At 45.0% G+C, this 23,750-nt stretch overlaps 1 protein-coding gene across 3 annotated transcripts in view; it reads right to left on the reverse strand.

Moving 5' to 3' along the window:
• Positions 1-567: 567 nt before the first annotated feature.
• Positions 568-23,750, reverse strand: part of LOC136631370 (chemerin-like receptor 1) — a 28,737-nt gene continuing 5,554 nt past the window's right edge. The window contains exons 1-2 of one of the 3 annotated variants that reach the window (XM_066605640.1): positions 8,356-8,402; positions 568-1,667 (exon numbers count right to left, since the gene is read on the reverse strand). In XM_066605640.1, coding sequence (XP_066461737.1) covers positions 596-1,654 — 1,059 coding nt within the window. In that variant the 5' untranslated portion in view covers positions 1,655-1,667; positions 8,356-8,402 and the 3' untranslated portion in view covers positions 568-595. Of the gene's footprint in view, positions 1,668-8,355; positions 8,403-22,294; positions 23,256-23,750 lie in introns of those variants that run through there. The other 2 variants (XM_066605641.1, XM_066605642.1) reach the window with 2 other exon arrangements.

Consider the following 23,750-nt stretch of genomic DNA (forward strand, 5'->3'; position numbering starts at 1 on the left):
TACAACTATGTACATGAGGCTTTATGTGAGTTTTGTAATTTCCATCAAAGTCCGCTGTGATTATTTACACTATTTGATCTACTAGGACTGACCTGAAAAAAAGGTGTTAGGCGGCTTTCACACTTGCATTGGGGCTCAGTTCAGGGTTTTCGTCTCTTTTTTTTTGGTAAGAGAAACTAAAATAAAATGGAAAGCAATGATCTTTTCCCCCATTGATTTCAATGGGGTTTAATACAAATGGAAAGCCTCCAGTTTGCTTCCGTTCCATTTAGGTTTAAACTGCACTATTTTCCCATACAAAAAAGAAAACCTAATGAAATGGAAGCAAACTGAAGCCTTTCTGTTTGCTTTCTGTTTCTTTGAAACTCCATTGGGGGAAAAAAAACGATCAGATTTTTTTCCATTTTATTTCAGTTTCTTTTCTCCAAAAGTAAAGCAGAGATGGAAACCTTGAACTGAGCTCTAACATTGGTATGACGGTTGCCTTGATAATCGTAAAATGCATACTACCTTTACAATGTTTTTAAACAAAGCTTTCTTGTTAACATACAAAATTTTAAGTCCCATTGTAAAATGTAGTATTTTTCTTTCTCCATCAGTCATAACCTTCCATTTCAGTTTCCATCATCGTCTCTTCAAATCGAGGTTCTGTTTCAGACACATTCTTCTCCTTCAATGTGTTCTCCAAAAGAAATGGAATGGACTTGAAAAAAGTTTTCTTGAAATCTCTTCCAACAAAGACATAGACGATGGGATTAACGCAACTGTTAAAAAAGCCGATGGTATATACAAGGTGGGACATGATAAAGTCAACAGTATAATCCAGTTCAACATTCATGATTTCTAGCAAAGGCCATACATGGAATGGGAACCAAAAACAGAAAAAACAGAGCACAATAGTGACAATGACTTTCAGAGGTCTATTTGATTTTGAAAGACTCCTGCTTCTTCTCAACCGAAATACAATGAGACTATAACAAATGACTATGATTGAGAATGGGACAAGGAACATGGAGATAAGTCTGACGATTATCATGATTTGATCCCTCATTATTTGTTTATCATTGTCATCGTCGGCGTATGCGGGAATACAATATGTGATGCTAGTTTCATTGTCCCCGTAATGAACCATTTCATAGAAAGCAAAATATGGGGAGCTAAGCATGAAGCAGGTTGTCCATATTATAGCTGAGATGGTTGTTGCCAACTTGGGAGATTTGTGGTTTTTCGACCACACGGGACACATGATTGCTATGCATCGGTCAACACTGATAATCATGAGGAAAGAAGTGCTGACAGACATGTTAAGGAAGAGAATGGTAAACACAACTTTACACATAGTGTTTCCAAAAGGCCAATGTCCATCCATAATCAACTCAGTTATTAGGAGAGGAAAGCTTATATCAAATACAAAGTCAGCTATGGCTAAGTTGAGAAACCATAAAACGCTGACTGTCTTTTGCATTTTGAATCCTGCAATCCAGATGACCAGGCCATTCCCAGTAGTTCCCAGGATGAAAATGATGCTGTAAAGAATTATGTTAAGAATTTTGACAATGTTATCAATGCTTGAATATGTACTTTCCTCATCTTCGTCTGTGTAGTTGTATGTTGTGTAATCAAGTTCAGAAAGAGGAAAAGAAGTGTTCTCCATATTTTATAGTGTCCTGAAAACAAATAGAAGACACAAAAGACAATAGTATAAAGTGAATAACACTTTCCATAGTTTTTTCCCTTTTCTGTAACCCCACAACATAATAGTGCCCCCCCCTCTTTGTGGCCCCACAACATAATAGTGTCCCCTCTCTGTGTCTCCCTTCTCTTTAATGTCCTACCAGCAGCACAACACAAGTCTCTCAGTAATTTAGTGTAGCTGATCGGAATGATGTTATCTCAATCAGCATAATAACATTCTCCTCCTTCCTGCTTTTATTATACTACTGCCAGAGCGATGGAGGAGAATGCCTGCACTGACTGAGGCAACAGTGTCAGCAAAAAGGGTTAAAAGTGCAAAGTCAATAATATCCGTAATCCACATAGAAAATAGATTGGTGACAGCATTTCAGTTGCAAAAGAATTAGAAGTCATTTTATTCCTCCTTCACCAGTGATGTTTTGACCATTTTATATGATATGAAAAACAAAAATGGGGCAAAGTATTTCCTTGGATAGTATTTCAACCACATATAGTCAAAGTGAATATAAAACGCTGCTCACCTTTTAGTGTTGTGCAAAGCCACAACAACTAATAAAGCATAACACCATCCAGTGCGTGCTAAACGCAAATTTATGGATTAGGAAAGGAGGTTTTACTCTAAAAGACTTCTTTGTGACATCCTGTAACAATCGAATAAAGTCCAGCCATCTCCTATTGAAACTATTGTTGGGAGGGGTATCATCTCTCCTTAAGGAGAGCACCTAGAAGGTGTGTGGAGACACCTAGGAAGTGAGTGAAGAGACTTATAAGGCCATGCATGCTCCTCTGGGAAATATATGCAAATAAGGAAGATGAAACAATACTTTTGCAGTGCCACTAATTAGATGGCAACATTCCTGCAAATCAATTGAAACTATTTTCTATCACTGGGGAGCATATTAGTGCATTTTTGGAAATGTGGTCTCCATTTGGGTCTTTAGTGATTAGCATTGTGACAGACTACACTGTAATTTACTGAGAGACATATGCTACTGGCGAGACATTCAGAGGAAGGGGTAAGCAAATCAGTGGTGCAGTAAGGAGGATGGGGGTCCCCTTGTCCTACAGACCCCATACCATATTTTTGTAGCAGAATTGTAGTTACGCCCATGTGAATCCAGCCTAATACCCATGTTTAGCATGGTTAGCAATACCTTTGGGCATGTTCACACTTGCATGAATTGCCTCCTTGGTTCGGCTGCATTCTAGGAGTCAGGGCTCCTTGATTTTTTTGCACGTTTTTTTCACGCGATATTGTTGCGTTTTTTTTTAACGCGGTTGTCAATGGGAGTTTCTAATGTTAACGCATCGCAAGTTGGTGCTTTGCAATTTTTGTGTGATGCATTTTTAACATTAGAAAGTCCCACTGATAATCGCGTGAAAAAAAACGCGCAAGAAAAAAGCAAGTGTGCAGCAGCCCTCAAAGTACTACAAAAGCAGAAGTGCCGAGTCCGACATATGCTGGACTTGAATGGTGCCGACCTGAACCCATTGACTATAGTAGGTTCTGTTCAGTTCTGTTATGCACTCTGGTATTTCCATGGATAAAACAGCTCTGCATGCAGTGTTATTTCATCTGGGGTTTTCATGAATATCAACAAAGAAATGCCAAATGGAATCATTCTTTCAATACTTTCCATTTTATATAATGTAGTTTATTTTTGGATAAATCCAAGATTATGCACTTGGCCCCAAAGAAACAAAATGTACAATTTTGTACTAAATAATTACACACTGGGTAAGACTGGTACTGAAAAAGCCTTGGAGATATTGGTGAATAGTAAACTCAACTTTAACCACCAGTGCCAGGCAGCTGCTGCCGAGACCAATAAATTCTTAGGATGCATCAAGGGAGGCATAGATGTTAATTGACAAGAGCATAGCTTTGCCTCTATACAAATCACTAGTCAGACGATTAACAATGTTTAATAACAGCCCAATCATGTAAAATTCTTGAACTTTTATTTCAATCCATATAAAACCATGACAGCAACACGTGCATAACATGTTTGAAGAAGATAGAAATGGCTTACATGTTCTACTATTTCTACTATTCTCCAGACATCTTATGCATGCACATATAGATTTGTTGCGGTACGGACATGTCATGGTATTATATGGATTGTGTTTGATTTCAACATTGATGTTTGCCTACTTCAGGAATTTCTGATCTCCATGTACAACTCTGGTGATCTGACTCATGCTACTCTATCTATGAAATCACTGATGAAACCACATATGGTATATTTTGCACAGTTTTGAACACCTGTATATTCATAGGACATACAGTAAAAGAACTAGAGCGGGTGCCGAGGAGGACAATGAAATTAATTAAGGGAATACGTGAATTGCACAACCAAGACAGGTTATCAAATATAGGATTATTCAGTTTGTAAAGAAGATGGCTAGGGAGATCTGCTGCCGTGACAATGGGCATTTTCTGCATCTAGAGGAAAGAGGGTTTAGTTTCACTCTCATTTTTAAAGGGGTTGTCCCGAGGCAGCAAGTGGGTCTGTACACTTCTGCATGGCCATAATAATGCACTTTGTAATGTACATTGTGCATTAATTATGAGCCATACAGAAGTTATAAAAAGTTTTATACTTACCTGCTCCGTTGCTGGCGTCCTCGTCTCCATGGTGCCGACTAATTTTCGCCCTCCGATGGCCAAATTAGCCGCGCTTGCGCAGTCCGGGTCTTCTCCTCTTCTCTATGGGGCTCCGTGTAGCTCCGTGTAGCTCCGCCCCGTCACGTGCCGATTCCAGCCAATCAGGAGGCTGGAATCGGCAATGGACCGCACAGAAGCCCTGCGGTCCATGGAGACAGAGGATCCCGGCGGCCATCTTCAGCAGGTGAGTATGAAGACGCCGGACCGCCGGGATTCAGGTAAGCGCTGTGGGGGTTGTTTTTTTAACCCCTGCATCGGGGTTGTCTCGCGCCGAACGGGGGGGGGGTTTAAAAAAAAAACAACCCGTTTCGGCGCGGGACAACCCCTTTAACTGTTAGAGCAGTGAAACTATGAAACTCTCTACTACAAGATGCTGTTGATTCAGTGGGCAATTTTAAGAGGTCATGGATGTCTTTTTTTGTAAAAAAATAATATTACAAGTTATAGATGTTAGAGTTCTGTAAATGGGACGTTGATCAAAGGATTTATTCTGTTTGCCAGATTTGTAATTGGGAAGACATTTTTTTCTCTAATATGGGGCAATTGGCATCTACCTTATAGAGGTTTTTGTGTTTCTCTTAGATCAAGACAGTAGAATTACATGTTGGACTTGATGGAAAGTTGATCTTTTTTCAACTTTATAATTATATACAACTATGGAGATTTTCCACATACCTGATAGATCAGCATTAGAGATGAGCGAACCTACTCGGCCATGCCTGATTTTTTCGAGTACTTCCGTACTCGGGCGAAAAGATTCGGGGGGCGCCGTGGGTGAGTGGGGGGTTGCAGCGGGGAGTGGGGGGGAGAGGGAGAGAGAGAGGGCTCCCCCCTGTTCCCCGCTGCTACCCCCTGCTCCGCCACGCCTCCCCCCGCCCCCCGGCACTCCCCGAATCTTTTCACCCGAGTACGGAAGTACTCGAAAATGGTGGTGCTCGATCGAGTAATTACTCGAAACGAGTAGGTTCGCTTATCTCTAATCAGCATGTTATTCACCTGTTACATTCACTAGTCCTTTGATCCAAAGAGTCTCACAGTGGCGAAAAACCACCATGAATATTTAAAAAAGATAGACGCTTATTTTTTTAACAAATTCCCCACTGTTCTAAACTAATCTTGCTGTAAAGAAAAGCAAGCAACATTACTAGGTCTATTTTACCGGTAACAAGAAAGCAGGGACATATATAATAGCAAACTAAGGGTCCCAAACTATAAAGCTGTAGAGTACCGATTTGTAAAGCAGTTGTGTGCTGGGCTAATTATTCCAATGGTCAGTTATTGAAATCAATACACTCTTTGTCAAAAATAAAGCACCAAGAAGGTACTGTTGTTTTGTTGTAAAATGTTGCATGCAGTTACATCTCAGGCAGATATGCTAATGGTTAGAATGGTGGCGTATTTAGATGAACGGTCTTGCCCTATGAGGCCCAAGAAATGGTTCTTTCCATGGTCTATAAAAAGGCTCCCTGAGGCTACTTGTGTGTACTGGACCACTTTTTTTGCTTGTGTAGAGTTTGTTGACCACTAGATGCTTCTACAACATTTCAAAGAGATTTCACCAAGTTGATAGTGTTTAAGAAGGTGCGAATTATTGGAATGTGAGAAACTGGATTGTTGCATCAACAAAATGCCCAACACCTGGACCGTTCTGACAAGACTATTAGGAAGTGATGGGACCAGTAGATGCGTGAGGACTCAGGACACCCACAGCAGACCTCCAGCAGAGAGGATCATCTGATCATCCAACAAGCATAAGCAACTCTACCTGTTTTGTTGTCTGCCATCCAGAGACAGGCGGCACCATCATTACAAGCCGCTTATTACAAGTGCTGCCTTTAAAACTAACCCACTATCACCACCATTTGCAATGGTGTTATGAACGACAAAAGTGGACTACTTTGGAGTTGAACTGGGTTGTCTTTAATGACGAATCTAGATTTTATTTGGATACTCACAATGGCTGTGTTCATGACTGGAGGCCTCAGGGTGAGCACTTCCAATCCTGCATCTTTTGTGGAGGAGCAAACTCCCCCCAGTGCGGGTGTGATGGTCTTTGAGGCCACCACATACAACAGTCGGTCACTCCCAGTAGTGATATGAGGGACAATGACAGCTCAGCAATATGTTCAGGACATCCTGCAGCCACATGTGTTCCTTTCATTGCAGCTTCCAAGTGGCATTTTTGAGCAGGTTAATGCTTGTGCCCACACAAGGCAAAGGTGTCACAGGAATGCTTCAACAACATTCCCACACTTCTGTGGCCTGCCTATTTGCCAGATGTATCTCCAATAGAACATGTATGGGACCATCTGGGATGCCAACTGTGATAGCCTACGAATTTGAACAATCCAGATGCTCAGTTACAGCAAATGTGGAGCAATATATTGCAGGATACCATGTGGAACCTGTATCCCACCTGTATCACATCTTGCATACAAGCTAGAGGCAGAGTAGAGTACTAGAGTTTCAATGCCCGTCCATATTACATCTTGTATCCAGGCTAGAGGCGGTACAACAGGGTACTAGAGCCTCCATGCCTGCTCTTATCACATCTTGTATCCAAGCTAGAGGTGGTACAACAGGGTCCTAGAGCCTCCATGCCCACCAGTATCACATCTTGTATCCAAGCTAGAGGCGGTACCACAGAATACTAGAGCCTCTCTTCAAGTGCTCAATTTTCCACAATAAATTCTCCTTTTACTTTGATATTGTAATCACTTATCAATCACACAGAGAAAGTTTCATTTGATTCCTACATCTTCATGCTTTGACAATGAGTGCATCTAATCTAATAGTCACTTCAATGACAAGTTTGGATGGCATCTAACTAATGCCCCTCTTGCAGTGTGTGGGGCGCCACTGGCACTTTTAGAAAAGTAAACAGGAGCAGTTGGTTAAGTTACTGCATTACCCTTAGCCATGATATACTGTAGTTCTCACTGTACAATTTCCTATAAAAAAAATAGAAGTTCACTCCCTTCACATGTAAATGATGTCATGTTGACTGATTTTACTCTACCTCCACCAGGGTGTCTAGATAAGGGCTAAAGTAGATGGACCTAGCATGGGGAAAAGGGAAAATTGTCCATGTCTCTACTGCAAGCACATAGAGTTAAAGGGGTTGTCTCATGAAAGCATGTGGGGTTATGCACTTCTGTATGGCCATATTAATGCACTTTGTAATATACATTGTGCATTAATTATGAGCCATACAGAAGTTATTCACTTACCTGTTCCGTTGCTGGCGTCCTCGTCTCCATGGATTCGTCTAAAATCGCCTCTTCTGGCGATTTTAGACGCGCTTGCGCTGTGTGGTCTTCTCCCTTCTGAATGGGGCCGCTCGTGCCGGAGAGCTGCTCCTCGTAGCTCCGCCCCGTCACGTGTGCCGATTCCAGCCAATCAGGAGGCTGGAATCGGCAATGGACCGCACAGTGAAGATCTCGGCGGCCATCTTACTAAGGTAAGTAAGAAGAAGGAAGAAGTCGCTGCAGCGCGGGAATTCGGGTAAGTACTACCCGTTTGTTTTTTTTTAAACACATGCATCGGGTTTGTCTCGCGCCGAACGGGGGGCCTATTGCATAAAAAAAAAACCCGTTTCGGCGTGAGACAACCCCTTTAAGTTTTAGGTTGAATGTCAAGGAAATCTTTTTTCTTACCTCAGCCTAGCTAGTAGCTATGTATTCCTCAGATTTAGCATATCTCATGGCAATATAAATTGTGTTACAATGTGTCATTTGTGGCTTCAAAGTTCTGCAGATCTAAAGACTGAAGTTAGCTAGTAGACTTGTATTATATATTGAGTTCAATACAATGGCCATGTTTCCTTACAAGAGTGGTCTCTAATCTATGGATCTCTAGAAGCTATTAAACTTCACCCCCAGCATGCTGACAGTTGTAATTTTGTATAGACCAGAGAGCCGCAGTTTGGTGTATACTACCCTACAACATCCAAATGTGAATAATATTTGAGTAGAAATAACTTGCACCCTTACCTAGGGGCTCTTGTATAGTCTTCTGTTTTGCTCCTCTCGCCTCTCTGTGGTCAGTGTCATGAGATGTGTAACGTTTTCTGGTTTTGTCTCCATCGCCATCAGTCATCAGTACAAAAAAGAGATTTTACAACGGCTGTCCCCATATACGGCAATGATAAGATATCACAGTTTTTGCAATCTTTAAAGATATTTTCTCTTAGAACGTGTTATGTTTGACTGAGATAAGCGTTAAATGGGTTGTTCGGGTCTCAACTATCGATGACGTATCCTTGGGGTTGATTGTACACAAAAAAAGGTGAACTCCTGCTACTGGTATCAAACCAATGGTCCATTTAAAGAGTCACTGCATGATGTCCTTTCCTTGTCCGTTTTCACAGATGAGAATGTTGCACATAATGTGTAGTGTCCGTGAATATGAGGCAGCACACAGATGGGTGTCTATTAGAGATGAGCGAGCGTACTCGTCCGAGCTTGATGCTCGTTCGAGTATTAGGGTGTTCGAGATGCTCATTACTTGAGACGAGCACCACGCGGTGCTCGACTCCATTACATTTCTTTCCCTGAGAAATGTGCACGCTTTTCTGGCCAATAGAAGCACAGGGAAGGCATTACAACTTCCTCCTGTGACATTCCAGCCCTATCCCACCCCCCTGCAGTGAGTGGCTGGGGAGATCAGATGACACCCGAGTATTTAAATCTGCCCCTCCCGCGGCTCGCCACAGATGCATGCTGACAGAGATCAGGGAAAGTGCTGTCTTGCTGTAGCTGCTATAGGGAGAGTGTTAGGTGTTATATTCATCTTCAAGAACCCCAACGGTCCTTCTTAGGGCCACATCTGACCGTGTGCAGTACTGTTGAGGCTGCTTTTAGCAGTGTTGCACAATTTTTTTTTTTTGTATATCGGCCGTGCAGACCATAGCGTCCTCAGTCTACAGTCATTTTACAGAGTATAGGGGCAGTACTGGTGAGGTAGGGAAAGAGGTATACTGACTATATAGGCAGTGGGCTTCTTCAAAATAAATTGGGGAAAAATACTATATTTGGGCTGCCAGTGACCGTCTTCAGTGTACTGCGTGTCTGCTGGGGGTAGTAGTCGCTAATTAATACCCAGCTAAGCATTACAGCAGGCTTGCGCATAATTGTTTCCTGGTTTTGCTGTGCCCGTTACATGACCGCCGTCATCCCGCCAGAGGGAAACAGAATACATAATATACGCTGCATACAGTGTCTGTCTAGTGTTTCACCTCACCATTTAAAAAAATAGAAGCAAAATACTTAAGGCCTACCACTGGCCTTTGGCCACTTGACTGGTTCTGCACTGTGAATTCCAGTAGCTCAGTCATACGCACCGACGTCTCACTACAGGCTTGCGCATAATTGTTTCCTGGCCCTGCTGTGTCCGTTACATGACCGCCGTCATCCCGCCAGAGGGAAACAGTATACATAATATACGCTGCATACAGTGTCTGTCTGGTGTTTCACCTCACCATTTAAAAAAATAGAAGCAAAATACTTAAGGCCTACCACTGGCCTTTGGCCACTTGACTGGTTCTGCACTATGAATTCCAGTAGCTCAGTCATACGCACCTACGTCTCACTACAGGCTTGCGCATAATTGTTTCCTGGCTCTGCTGTGCGTTCCGTAAGCGAAGTCAGCCTCCAACCACAGGCCAATAAGCGGCACATTTAATTACAGCGTTCTGTTTCTGCTCTACTCGTAATACACCATGCTGAGGGGTAGGGGTAGGCCTAGAGGACGTGGACGGGGGCGAGCACGCGGAGGCCCTAGTCAGGGTGTGGGCACAGGCCGAGCTCCTGGTCCAGGTGTATCGCAGCCGACTGCTGCAGGATTAGGAGAGAGGCAAGTTTCTGGGGTCCCCAGATTCATCTCAAAATTAATGGGTCCAAGCGGTAGACCTTTATTAGAAACTGAGCAGTGTGAGCAGGTCCTGTCGTGGATGGCAGAAAGTGCATCCAGCAATCTATCGTCCACCCAGTCTTCTACGCCGTCCACAGCTGCAACTCTGAATCCTCTGGCTGCTGCTCCTCCTTCCTTCCAGCCTCCTCACTGAAAATGACACATTCTGAGGAGCAGGCAGACTCCCAGGAACTGTTCTCGGGCCCTTGCCGAGATTGGGCAGTAATAGTTCCTCTCCCACCGGAGGAGTTTGTCGTGACCGATGCCCAACCTTTGGAAAGTTCCCGTGGTCCGGGGGATGAGGCTGGGGACTTCCGGCAACTGTCTCAAGAGCTTTCATTGGGTGAGGAGGGCGATGACGATGAGACACAGTTGTCTATCAGTGAGGTAGTAGTAAGGGCAGTAAGTCCGAGGGAGGAGCGCACAGAGGATTCGGAGGAAGAGCAGCTGGACGATGAGGTGACTGACCCCACCTGGTTTGCTAAGCCTACTGAGGACAGGTCTTCAGAGGGGGAGGCAAGTGCAGCAGCAGGGCAGGTTGGAAGAGGCAGTGCGGTGGCCAGGGGTAGAGGCAGGGCCAGACCGAATAATCCACCAACTGTTTCCCAAAGCGCCCCCTCGCGCCATGCCACCCTGCAGAGGCCAAGGTGCTCAAAGGTGTGGCAGTTTTTCTCTGAGAGTGCAGACAACCGACGAACTGTGGTGTGCAAGGTTTGTCGCGCCAAGATCAGCCGGGGAGCCACCACCACCAGCCTCACCACCACCAGCATGCGCAGGCATATGATGGCCAAGCTCCCCACAAGGTGGAACGAAGGCCATTCACCGCCTCCGGTTTGCACCACTGCCTCTCCCCCTGTGCCCCAACCTGCCACTGAGATCCAACCCCCCTCTCAGGACACAGGCACGACCGTCTCCCGGCCTGCACCCACACGCTCACCTCCGCTGTCCTCGGCCCCATCCAGCAATGTCTCTCAGCGCAGCATCCAGCCGTCGCTAGCACAACTGTTTGAGCGCAAGCGCAAGTACGCCGCCACGCACCCGCACGCTCAAGCGTTAAACATGAACATAGCCAAATTGATCAGCTTGGAGATGCTGCCGTATAGGCTTGTGGAAACGGAGGCTTTCAAAAACATGATGGCGGCGGCGGCCCCGCGCTTCCCAGTCGCCACTACTTTTCCCGATGTGCCGTCCCAGCCCTGCACGACTACGTCTCCTGCAACATTGTACGCGCCCTCACCACTTGCGGTTACTGCCAAGGTCCACTTAACAACGGACACGTGGACAAGCACAGGCGGGCAGGGCCATTATATCTCCCTGATGGCACATTGGGTGAATTTAGTGGAGGCTGGGACAGAGTCAGAGCCTGGGACCGCTCACGTCCTACCCACCCCCAGAATTGCGGGCCCCAGCTCGGTGGTGGTATCTGCGGCAGTGTATGCTTCCTCCACTAAACCACCGTGCTCCTCCTCCTCCTACGCAACCTCTGTCTCGCAATCAAGATGTGTCAGCAGCAGCACGTCGCCAGCAGTCGGTGTCGCGTGGCGTGGCAGCACAGCGGTGGCCAAGCGTCATCAGGCCGTGCTGAAAACAATCAGCTTAGGAGAGAAGAGGCACACGGCCCACGAACTGCTGCAGGGTCTGACAGAGCAGACCGACCATGTCTTTAATTTGGTGGTTCAGCGGTTTCTGAAAAGCTACCCACGCTTGTCAGACCTGCTCGGAAAGGTGCACCGGGTCAGCGCACATTTCCACAAGTCCAACACGGACGCTGCCACCCTGCGGACCCTGCAACATCGGTTTAATCTGCCAGTGCACCGACTGCTGTGCGACGTGCCCACATGGTGGAACTCTATGCTCCACATGCTGGCCAGGCTCTATGAGCAGCATAGAGCTATAGTGGAATACCAACTCCAACATGGGCGGCGTAGTGGGAGTCAGCCTCCTCAATTCTTTACAGAAGAGTGGGCCTGGTTGGCAGACATCTGCCAGGTCCTTGGAAACTTTGAAGAGTCTACCCAGATGGTGAGCGGCGATGCTGCAATCATTAGCGTCACCATTCCTCTGCTATGCCTCTTGAGAAGTTCCCTGCAAAGCATCAAGGCAGACGCTTTGCACTTGGAAACAGAGGCGGGGGAAGACAGTATGTCGCTGGATAGTCAGAGCACCCTCATGTCTATATCTCAGCGCGTTGAGGAGGAGGAGGAGGAGGGGGAGGAGCATGAGGAGGAGGGGGAAGAGACAGCTTGGCCCACTGCTGAGGGTACCCATGCTGCTTGCCTGTCATCATTTCAGCGTGTATGGCCTGAGGAGGAGGAGGATCCTGAAAGTGATCTTCCTAGTGAGGACAGCCATGTGTTGCGTACAGGTACCCTGGCACACATGGCGGACTTCATGTTAGGATGCCTTTCTCGTGACCCTCGCGTTGCACGCATTCTGGCCACTACGGATTACTGGGTGTACACACTGCTCGACCCACGGTATAAGGAGAACCTTTCCACTCTCATACTCGAAGAGGAAAGGGGTTCGAGAGTGATGCTATACCACAGGACCCTGGCAGACAAACTGATGGTAAAATTCCCATCCGACAGCGCTAGTGGCAGAAGGCGCAGTTCCGAGGGCCAGGTAGCAGGGGAGGCGCGGAGATCAGGCAGCATGCACAGCGTAGGCAGGGGAACACTCTCCAAGGCCTTTTGTCTGCTTTATGGCTCCCCATCAAGACTGTGTCACTGCTCCCCAGTCAAGGCTGAGTCGGCGGGAGCACTGTAAAAGGGTGATGAGGGAGTACGTAGCCGATCGCACGACCGTCCTCCGTGACGCCTCTGCCCCCTACAACTACTGGGTGTCGAAGCTGAACACGTGGCCTGAACTCGCGCTGTATGCCCTGGAGGTGCTTGCTTGTCCTGCGGCTAGCGTCTTGTCAGAGAGGGTGTTTAGTGCGGCTGGGGGAATCATCACGGATAAGCGTAGCCGCCTGTCAACTGACAGTGCCGACAGGCTTACACTCATCAAGATGAACAAAGCCTGGATTTCCCCAGACTTCTCTTCTCCACCAGCGGACAGCAGCGGTACCTAAACAATACGTAGGCTGCACCCGCGGATGGAGGCATCGTACTCTATCACCCTAAAAACCGTGGATCTTTTAGCTTCATAAATCTGTGTATTATATTCATCCTCCTCCTCCTGCTCCTCCTCCTGAAACCTCACGGAATCACGCCGAACGGGTAATTTTTCTTAGGCCCACAAGGCTCAGTCATATTTCTTTTGTAAACAATGTTTATACGTTTCAATTCTCTTTCAAGCGTTGAAACTTGCACCTGAACCAATTTTTATTTTAACTGGGCTGCCTCCAGGCCTAGTTACAAATTAAACCACAGTAACCAAAGCGATTAATGGGTTTCACCTGCCCTCTTGGTTGGGCATGGGCAATTTTTCTGAGGTACATTAGTACTGTTGGTACACCAATTTTTTTGGGCCCTCGCCTACAGTGTATTCCTAGTAATTTTTAAGGGCTTCGCCTGCACTCATGGTACAGCAAGGTGTGGGGGTTTGGCCTTCACTTTTGCTACATAAATGTAACTGGGGCCTTGTCTATACTGCAACTACTGAAATGTGCAAGAGAGTGTTATCTCCCTAAACTGCTGAAACGGGAATGTTACTGTGGCCTGTCTTGACTGCTACTACTACTGAAATGGAACTAAGACTGTGCTCCCCCTATACTGCTGCTTCGGAATTGTTACTGGGGCCTGTCTTGAGTGCTACTGCTACTGAAATGGAACTAATACTGTGCTCCCCCTATAATGCTGCTAGTGATATGTTACTGGGGCCTGTCCCTAATGCTACCGCTGAAATATTACTAATTCTGGGCTCTGCCTATACCGCTGCTAATGCTATGTCACTGGGGTGTGGAAACGGAGGCTTCCCAAAGACATGATGGCGGCGAGGCCATTTCCCACCAACGCGGTTACTGTTAAGGTGCATATAACCACGGACACGTGGAGAGGACACGTAGTGCCTCAAAAACATCCCCCTCCTCCTCCAACAATGAAAACATTCTTGGCAAATACCTTTGCATCGGTCCGTCTGGTGGCAGTCCAAGAATTTCACCTTTAACGACACAACAAGAGAGCCCCCCCTCCATCCCCCCGCCATGGCCCACTTAATCCTGGCCACATTCCGAAAACCAACTAAATAAAACCGCGCTACTAGGTCCGCAGTCGCGACCACATTCCCACCAACGCGGTTACTGTTAAGGTACATATTACCAGTCAGACTGGGCCATGCACTGTGGGCCGAAGCCAACCTGTATTGTATCTGACGTTAGCTCTGCTGAGCAGGGCACTGCAATGGGATACATTTATGTACCGCCGATGGGTTCCAGGGAGCCACCTATGCTGTGGGTCCACAGGGACTTCACATTAGGGATTTGTACCTGCCTGTGTCTATGTATTAAAAACCCCGGTCAGACTGGGGCATGCAGTGTGGGCCGAAGCCCACCTGCATTTAATCTGATGTTACCTCAGCTGTGCTGGGCAATGCAATGGGATTTATTTAGGTAACGCCGGTGGCTTCCTGGCACCCACCCATGCTGTCGGTCCACACGGAGTTGTACCTGCCTGTGTCTACTTATAGAGAACCCCAGTCTGACTGGGGCATGCAGTGTGGGCCGAAGCCCACCTGTATTTAATCTGAAGTTACCTCAGCTGTGCTGGGCACTGCAATGGGATTTGTTTATGTACCGCCGGTGGGTTCCAGGGAGCCACCCATGCTTTGGGTCCACACGGACTTCACATTAGGGATTTCTACCTGCCTGTGTCTATGTATTAAAAACCCCGGTCAGACTGGGGCATGCAGTGTGGGACGAAGCCCACCTGCATTTAATCTGACGTTACCTCAGCTGTGCTGGGCAATGCAATGGGATTTATTTATGTACCGCCGGTGGCTTCCTGGGACCCACCTATGCTGTTGGTCCACACGGAGTTGTAACTGCATGTGTCTACTTATAAAGAACCCCAGTCTGACTGGGGCATGCAGTGTGGGCCGAAGCCCACCTGCATTTAATCTGACATTACCTCAGCTGTGCTGGGCACTGCAATGGGATTTGTTTGTGTACCGCCGGTGGGTTCCAGGGACCCACCCATGCTGTGGGTGCACATGGAATTCCCATTGCGGAGTTGTACCTGCCTGTGACTATTTATAAAAAACCCCGGTCTGACTGGGGCATGCACTGTGGGCCGAAGCCCACCTGTATTGAATCTGACGTTAGCTCTACTATCCGGGGCACTGCATTGGGACAAACTACAGGATCAATACAGCGCTAATGAGACGTGCACAGCTGCGCTAGCATTGGAGTCCGCTGTAGGCACGCGATTGCTGAGGGTTTGTGCAGAGGCCTATGTCCTGGGTGCAGTGAAAGTCCGCTTCCTGCCTAGGATTGCTGAAGCTGTGGGCCGAGGCCTATGTCATGGGCACAGTGCAAGTCTGCCATGTTTGGCCGTTCAGATCAATTTTTGGTTCATGTCTTGGGTTTCCTAGGACCAACCTATGCTGTTGGTGCAAACTTAGCTCCCATCGTGGTGTTTGACCTGTCTGGCACAAAGGCACTGACTGACTTGGATAGGGGGCAGAGCGCAGACGGCTTTCCCCTTGCAGTGTCGATTGACCTATGCGACACCTTGACAGAATGAATAGTTTGTGGCACATGGGTTCCCCATTGCTATGCCCACGTGTGCAGCTCCTGATGGAGGTGGCACAGGATTGGATTTCGCTGCCTGGCCCTGCCAACCCTCTGCAGTGTGTGCCTCCGGTTCCTTCTCATGGCAGACGCACTTATAAATAGACATGAGGGTGGTGTGGCTAAGAGGTCAGCGTGTGGCATGAGGGCAGCTGAAGGCTGCGCAGGGACACTTTGGTGTGCACTGTGGACACTGGGTCGTGCAGGGGGGTTGGACAGCATGTAACCCAGGAGAAGTGGCAGCGGAGTGTCATGCAGGCACTGATTGTGCTTTGTTGGAGGTAGTGTGGTGCTTAGCTAACGTATGCATTGCTAATGAGGGCTTTTCAGAAGTAAAAGTTGTTGGGAGGGGGTGGGGCACTCTTGCCGCTATTGTGGCTTAATAGTGGGACCTGGGAACTTGAGATGCAGCCCAACATGTAGCCCCTCGCCTGCCCTATCCGTTTCTGTGTCGTTCCCATCACTTTCTTGAATTTCCCAGATTTTCACAAATGAAAACCTTAGCGAGCATCGGCGATATACAAAAATGCTCGAGTTGCCCATTGACTTCAATGGGGTTCGTTACTCAAAACGAACCCTCGAGCATCGCGGAAAGTTCGACTCGAGTAACGAGCACCGGAGGATTTTGGTGCTCGCTCATCTTTAGTGTCTATGTGCTGTCTGATGTGATTTGCACTCAGGTTTCTTGGGCTCAACTCACATCAGCCATCTGAATACATCCGACCTTTCAGATTTTGGCTGGACAGTAATATGATTTAAATGATAAAAAAGCATCCTTTAAACTGTTTCCTACTTCAGTGAAGTAAAGTGAAATATATAATAAAAACCAAGATAGTGTTTTAAATGCAATAAAAAAATCATTTAAACATGGCAAACATTCTTGCTGACATGTACTGACCACGGATAGGATACAGATCCCCAACACACAGCAGGACTATAAGATCCCTGGGACATTCCCATGTTCCACCTCCAATGTTGTATACCTGAACTGGTGCAGTAAATGTCCTGTGTGGGGGCTTTACATCGGGGAAGCAGGAAAAAATCTGAGAGCCAGGATGAGATTTCATTGCCAGTCAATAACAGAGGAAAGGACGGAATTACCTGTGGCATGGACACAACAGAGCAGATGAGAGTTATCATACTGAAGGGCAACTTCAAGTGGCAGCATCACAGAAGAATTTGGGAGTACAAATTTATGGCCATTTTGATACCCTTCTGGATTTTTGCATAAGTGGATAATATGAAAGGTCTGGCATCATCTCTCTTTCCAATCATTCTTTTCTTTTTTTTTAAAACTTTATAACAATTCATACATTGATTTGAAAAAATGCTACCATCCAATAGGTGGCGCTGCATTGGTATTGTTCCATCTCCCATGTGCAGGTCTGAAGGAGAGATAACACATCATAAAACTGTCACATTCCTTAGCAGCGGACTGATTAAGTATTTCCCTCTCTGCTCAGCCTGTCTGGTATTGTTTTAAGTGCAAATCAGTCTCAAATTTCTGCGTGTGAACATTTGTATTTAGGTCAAGAGGGTTGTCATCTTTGCATCTGTATTATATAAATATAAAAACACAGTATCTGTGTATATATATATATATATATATATATATATATATATATATATACATACACACACATACACACACATACATACATACATACATACACATATACATTGGCCGTTAAATCGGCTTCATTAAGCCTGAGGGTCCCAACTTCAATAATCAATTCTAAGGGCGCCCACCCACTGGCGTTTTTTTTCCCTGTGAAATTCGCAGCATTTTTTTCTCTGCAGGGGTCTATGGGACTTGTAATGTTAAAATCGCGCAAAATCGCAATTTACCGCGAAATCGCGATTTTGCGCGATCGCGATTTTAACATTACAAGTCCCATAGACCCCTGCAGAGAAAAAAATGCTGCGAATTTCGCAGGGAAAAAAAACGCCAGTGGGTGGGCGCCCTAAGGGTGACTACCCATTACAGTTTTTTTCACTGCGAAATTCGCAGCATTTTTTTTCCTGCAGGGGTTTATGGGACTTGTAATGTTAAAATCGCGATCGCGCAAAATCGCAATTTACCGCGAAATCGCGATTTTGCACGATCGCGATTTTAACATTACAAGTCACATAGACCCCTGCAGAAAAAAAAAAACAAATGCGAATTTCGCAGTGAAAAAAAACTGTAGTGGGTAGTCACTAGAGATGAGCGAGTATACGCGCTAAAGGCAAATGATCGAGCGAGCATTGCCTTTAGCGAGTATCTCCCCCGCTCGAGACTGCAGGTTCGGGTGCCGGCGCGGGGAAGCGGTGAGTAGTGGCTGTCAGCAGGAGGGAGCGGGGGGGAGAGAAGGAGAGAGAGATCTCCCCTCCGTTCCGCCCCGCTCTCCCCCGCAGCTCTGTGCCCGCTGCCGGCACCCGAACCTGCAGTCTCGAGCGGGGAGATACTCGCTAAAGGCAATGCTCGCTCGAGCAATTGCCTTTAGCGAGTATACTCGCTCATCTATAGTAGTCACCCTAAGGGCGCCCACCCACTGGCGATTTTTTTTTCTTTGCGTTTTGCATTTTTTCTCAAGAGCAATTAGAATTGAATGTACTCCTGTCCACTGGCGTTTTTTTTTGCGTTGCGTTGCGTTTTTTAACATAGGAACTGTCAGTTGCATATGTGTCCTTATTTTTCTCCTAATGCACCCATGAAAGTCAATGGAAATTAATGGAAAAGCCGCGAAAACGCCGCGAAAACGCGGCAAAAAACGCCGCGGAAAACGCGGCGTTTTTCACGCACGAAAATCGCAAACGCCAGTGGGTGGGCGCCCTGAGTGTGAAAAAATCTGTGATACATGAGATAGTTATTTTCTCAGGAACCTTAAAGCCTAGGGAAATGATTTGTATACTGAGAGGAATCTACCTCACATCTATGTGTATATACTGAGGAGAATCTAATGCTCCTCTATATGTATATACTAAAAAGAATCTAAGTCACCTCTGAGTGCATTTACTGAGCAGAAGAAAGCGACCATAAACTGCAATGGGGCATGCCTTTAGGGCTAAAAAGGGACTGCAACCTTCAGTCTGAGCGTACATTTGAATAAGAAGGGGCATTATCTTTTAGGGTAAAAAGTGAGGAGAGCGGGATGGGTGGCACATTCTGCAGAGAGACATTGCTACTTGCAGTCTGAGGAGAATCTAACGCTCCTCTATGTCTATACATATTTTATTTCTCGGTTCCTCTAAAGTAACCACGACTTCATAAACCTTTCCGTGCGAACAACACGTGTATCAAAGTAACTCGGGCAAAGTTGGGCATATCACCTGGTACTGAAATATAACTTTTAGTATCCATAACTAAAACACCTTTCGGCCATTGATATCATAATCAATATTGTCTATAATCAAATCCATGGCACAGGTAGATAAAAGGCATCACAACTAGTGATGAGCGAGCATACTCGCTAAGGGTAATTGCTCGAGTGAGCATTGCCCTTAGAGAGTACCTGCCCACTCGAGAGAAAAGGTTCGGCTGCCGGCGGCAGGCAGGGAGCGGCGGGGGAGAGCGGGGAGGAATGGAGGGGAGATCTCTCTCTTCCTCTCCCCCCCCCCCCCCCCCGCTCCCCCTGCTCACTGCCGCAACTCCCCTGTCACCCGTGCCGGCAGCCAAACCTTTTCTCTCGAGCGGGCAGGTACTCGCTAAAGGCAATTCTCGCTCGAGCAATTGCCCTTAGCGAGTATGCTCGCTCATCTCTAATCACAACCGAATGCCAATGGACAGGACACTGTTCCATTAGGAAACTATGAAATCAGTTTTGCTATCGATCATCCTTTGGATTTTTGTACTAAACTAGAGGGAATCATGATGGTAGAGCTGCTCGTATTTGAAGGCGGCAGAAGTAGATGACATACTGTATTAACTAAACAAAACTGCTAAAATATATAGAGAAAAACTATTTAAAACACATAAACCTTTATTGAAAATGTATTACATAAGCAACTAGAGAAAGCTGACAGTTAAAAAGAATAGGGAAAATACCCACATTCCAAAGATATGTACATATCCATAACAAGCACATACAATGCAGTCATGTAGATGTCAAATTCTCATGTAAAATGTGTAAAATTCAGACATAAAGTAATACACCAAATTAAAGCAATAAAGTCCACGATAAATAATGAGAAATCAGAATATCTCCAGCACACATTCTGACATAATAAGGTCAAGGTCACCTACAACAGAGGCCCACTATAGAGTTCACTCCAGTTTTACTAGAAGCCTCGTTTGCTTCTCATGTGAAGAACATACAGTATTTCATGATATTTTCCTATGGATTAATAGTAAAAACCAGAACTCCTGTCAGAAATGGGTTAGGGGTGTGCGACTTGTGCATCATAGAGGATACATCACTCATCACCACTGATGGGGCGCCATTGGCCTGGCATCATAGAGGACACCCTGCTCTTCACCACTACTGGCGACACCATTGGCCCTGATGTTTGCACCCTTGATCATGTGCTTGGTGACCAAATCAATGGAAAGGCAGCTGCACAGGATGAGGCTTAGGGTGGCCCAAAAAACTCAACTTTTAACTAGAGCTCAAGACACACTCTAATTATTAGTTTCAGGTTCTTTTGTCCATGACAAGGTTGTGCTCAAAGATCAGGAATTTTCAGACTTTTTACTAATGATGAAGAAAAAAAACAACTGTTGCTTAAAGTCATGGAAGGAAATTGCAAGGCTGTTCCAACACAGATGACCAAGAAGTCTCCTGCCCAGTCCTTAAGCACTGACTGACAAGTATTTGTGTTGTAATTTTGACTATTTTCATATCTTTGGAGGTATTTTTGTAGTTACAGGCAAATGCCATTGTCAATACTTGATGTTCTAAAGTATAGTTGTTGTTTTGCAAAAGCAAATTGTTAATATTAATATTAATGCTGTAGCTTGTGTATTTGGAAATCTTGCGTGTAAGCACTATTTCTTATAATATACATCAGTTTTGTGCCCCCTCTTGCAGTTGGAATTTAAAGCTTAAACTTGACCCTAACATTACTATGAGCAGATGTAACAAATTGGGAAGGTGTCTTGCTGTATAGCTACCACTTTATTTTTTTCCATATCTCTATGGGCCATCCTTATGAGGATACTATATATGCACTAATCTATTGATTGAACAGTGCTGTTTAGGGAACTTAACTGTGTCTGGCAATGCTATTTGTGCATTATATTATTTGGACCACTTCACAGAGGCAGTAAGGTCCCAATTACTTAATTAAGCTCACTTTTAGGACCCAAAAATATAAATTCATAAAAATTAACTTTTAATAAATATTGCTGAAAAACCTTATGGACACACAAACAACAAAAAAAAAAAATCCACTATCCGGTAGGGAATGTGAAATTGTATCATACAGTAACACTTCAAGATCAGTATCGATCTTGGACGATTTCTTTATTATGTCTTTTACGTCCAAAAGATAGCTCTTTTTTGGGGGGGTTTCTTGGTTTTAATGTTCCAAAAAACCTATGCATTTTTTCCGAACCTGAACATGTCGTAATCAGCCGGAATCTACATGCAACTCATATAGTCCAATGTATAATAGACACGAGATGTTTTTATGTACAGAATAGACCTTGTAATTGCCCAGATGTTTTTATGTACAAAATAGACCTTGTAATTTCCCTACGCGTTTCGCCCACTGCGTGGGCTCCTCAGGGGCTCAAGTATCTCCTGGGATGATTCCCTGGAGAAAGGGTTATCAGTCATCAACTGAGTATAGAAAATTGTTTATAGATTAGGACTATAATCCATTAGAGGCAATGAGTAAGTATAGGTAAGGTACTGTATTGAATTAGCACCCCACTATGAGGAGTGATCGCTGCAATAATTCCTCCTAAGCTGATATGCGGTACTTGATAGCCTAATAATATTTCCTAGAGGAACAGTGCCCAGTGATCACTTAGAGTGATGTCTTGGTCAATACCCAGATAGTCTGCGCACTAAAAAAAGTTCCCCAGGTAATACATCGCTGTCTATTAGATCCTTTTAGTAGGTGAGTTTTGACATACTCAAAAGCTATGAATAGTATAGCTCCCACTAAATAGGGTTTTTCTGTAGTCAGGCAAATTCTCAGCCTAGTGAAGGGTTGTAAGGTTTTAGGTCACTAAAGTCATTGTGTTTAAATGATAAAAGACAATAGTCTCATTAACTTGAGATATAATTTAATAAAAAATGATTTTTTTCCCCCCATTTAAAAAAAAAACCAAAAAAAACTATGAGACGTTCCTCCATCAACAATCAGAGGAGTGAAGAACCATGTGTTACAGTATTAGATGTGGTAGCTGAACTGACATCATAATCAATGTCTGTTCTTTCATTAAAAAGTTTCTCCAGCATGGTGGGTATGGACTTCAGAAAATTTTTCTGAAAATCTTGGGAAAATAAAATGTAAAGAATGGGGTTGACACAGCTACTAAAGTAAGCCAGGCAGACAGATATTTCTGTAACTATCATATCTATTTGCCAGTATTCAGAACTGACTTTTACTAAAGGCCATGTGTTATATGGAAACCAGCATATAAAGAAACTCACAATGACAGTGGTGATGACTTTAAAAGGCCGTCGAGACTTTTTGTTTTTTTTCATTTTTCTCAACTTGAGAAAAAGTAATATATATGATAGGAGAATAATAGCAAATGGGAAAGCAAACATGCAGATATTTTTGGTGATGAACATCGCATTTCTCTTCCTAGTTGTGTGAATTTCTCCAAAGTCAACATATTTTGGAATGCACTCAGTGACATCATCAAAAGCGTGATTAAATACCATATAAGGGACACTTAGAAGAAGACTCAACATCCAAGTAAGTAAAGCAATAATGGTGGCCAACCAAAGAGTTCTGTGATGTCTGGTCCATATTGGGCAAAAAATTGAGACACATCGATCAATGCTGATGACTGTCATAAAATACACACTACATAACATATTTATGAATAAAATAGTAATACCAGCTTTACATAAGAAATGATCATAAAATATTTCCCAATATAAAGCCCACTCTGAAATACGCAAAGGAAGAGATATGCATGTAATGAAATCAGCAATGGCAAGGTTGAGGAACCATATAGCATTGACAGTCTTCATCCTGAAGCCAGCGATCGAGATGACCAAACCATTTCCGATAACCCCCAAAACTAAAGTGACGCTGTACCATACGATGCACAACCTTTGCATGTGATTTTGTACGACGAATAAACTCCTGCAAAATAAGTTATATAAATAGAATAGAATTAAAATAAATAAGTATAATGTTACCAAACAGCTAATATATTATTATCACTTCTGAAAATATATTCATATCTCTGAAGTTTTTTATATACTGAAACACATCATGCAAGATATCCATGTCAATTATAAAACACAAAACAAAAGTATTATTTACAAGTAAGGATGAGCGAGTATACTCGCTAAAGCACTACTCGTTCAAGTAATGTGCCTTAGCCGAGTATCTCCCTGCTCGTCCCTGAAGATTCGTGGGCCGTCGCGGAGCGGGGAGCTGCGGGGGAGAGCGGGGAGGAACGGAGGGGAGATCTCTCTCTCCCTCTCTCCCGCCCGCTCTCCCCTGCTCACCTGTCAGCCGCGGCGGTCCCCGAATCTTTATGGACGAGCAGGGAGATACTCGTCTAAGGCACATTACTCGAACGAGTAGTGCCTTAGCGAGTATACTCGCTCATCCTTATTTACAAGCTATTTA

Source organism: Eleutherodactylus coqui, chromosome 6 (genome assembly GCF_035609145.1).
Source record: "Eleutherodactylus coqui strain aEleCoq1 chromosome 6, aEleCoq1.hap1, whole genome shotgun sequence".
NCBI classification, from domain to species: Eukaryota; Metazoa; Chordata; class Amphibia; order Anura; family Eleutherodactylidae; genus Eleutherodactylus; species Eleutherodactylus coqui.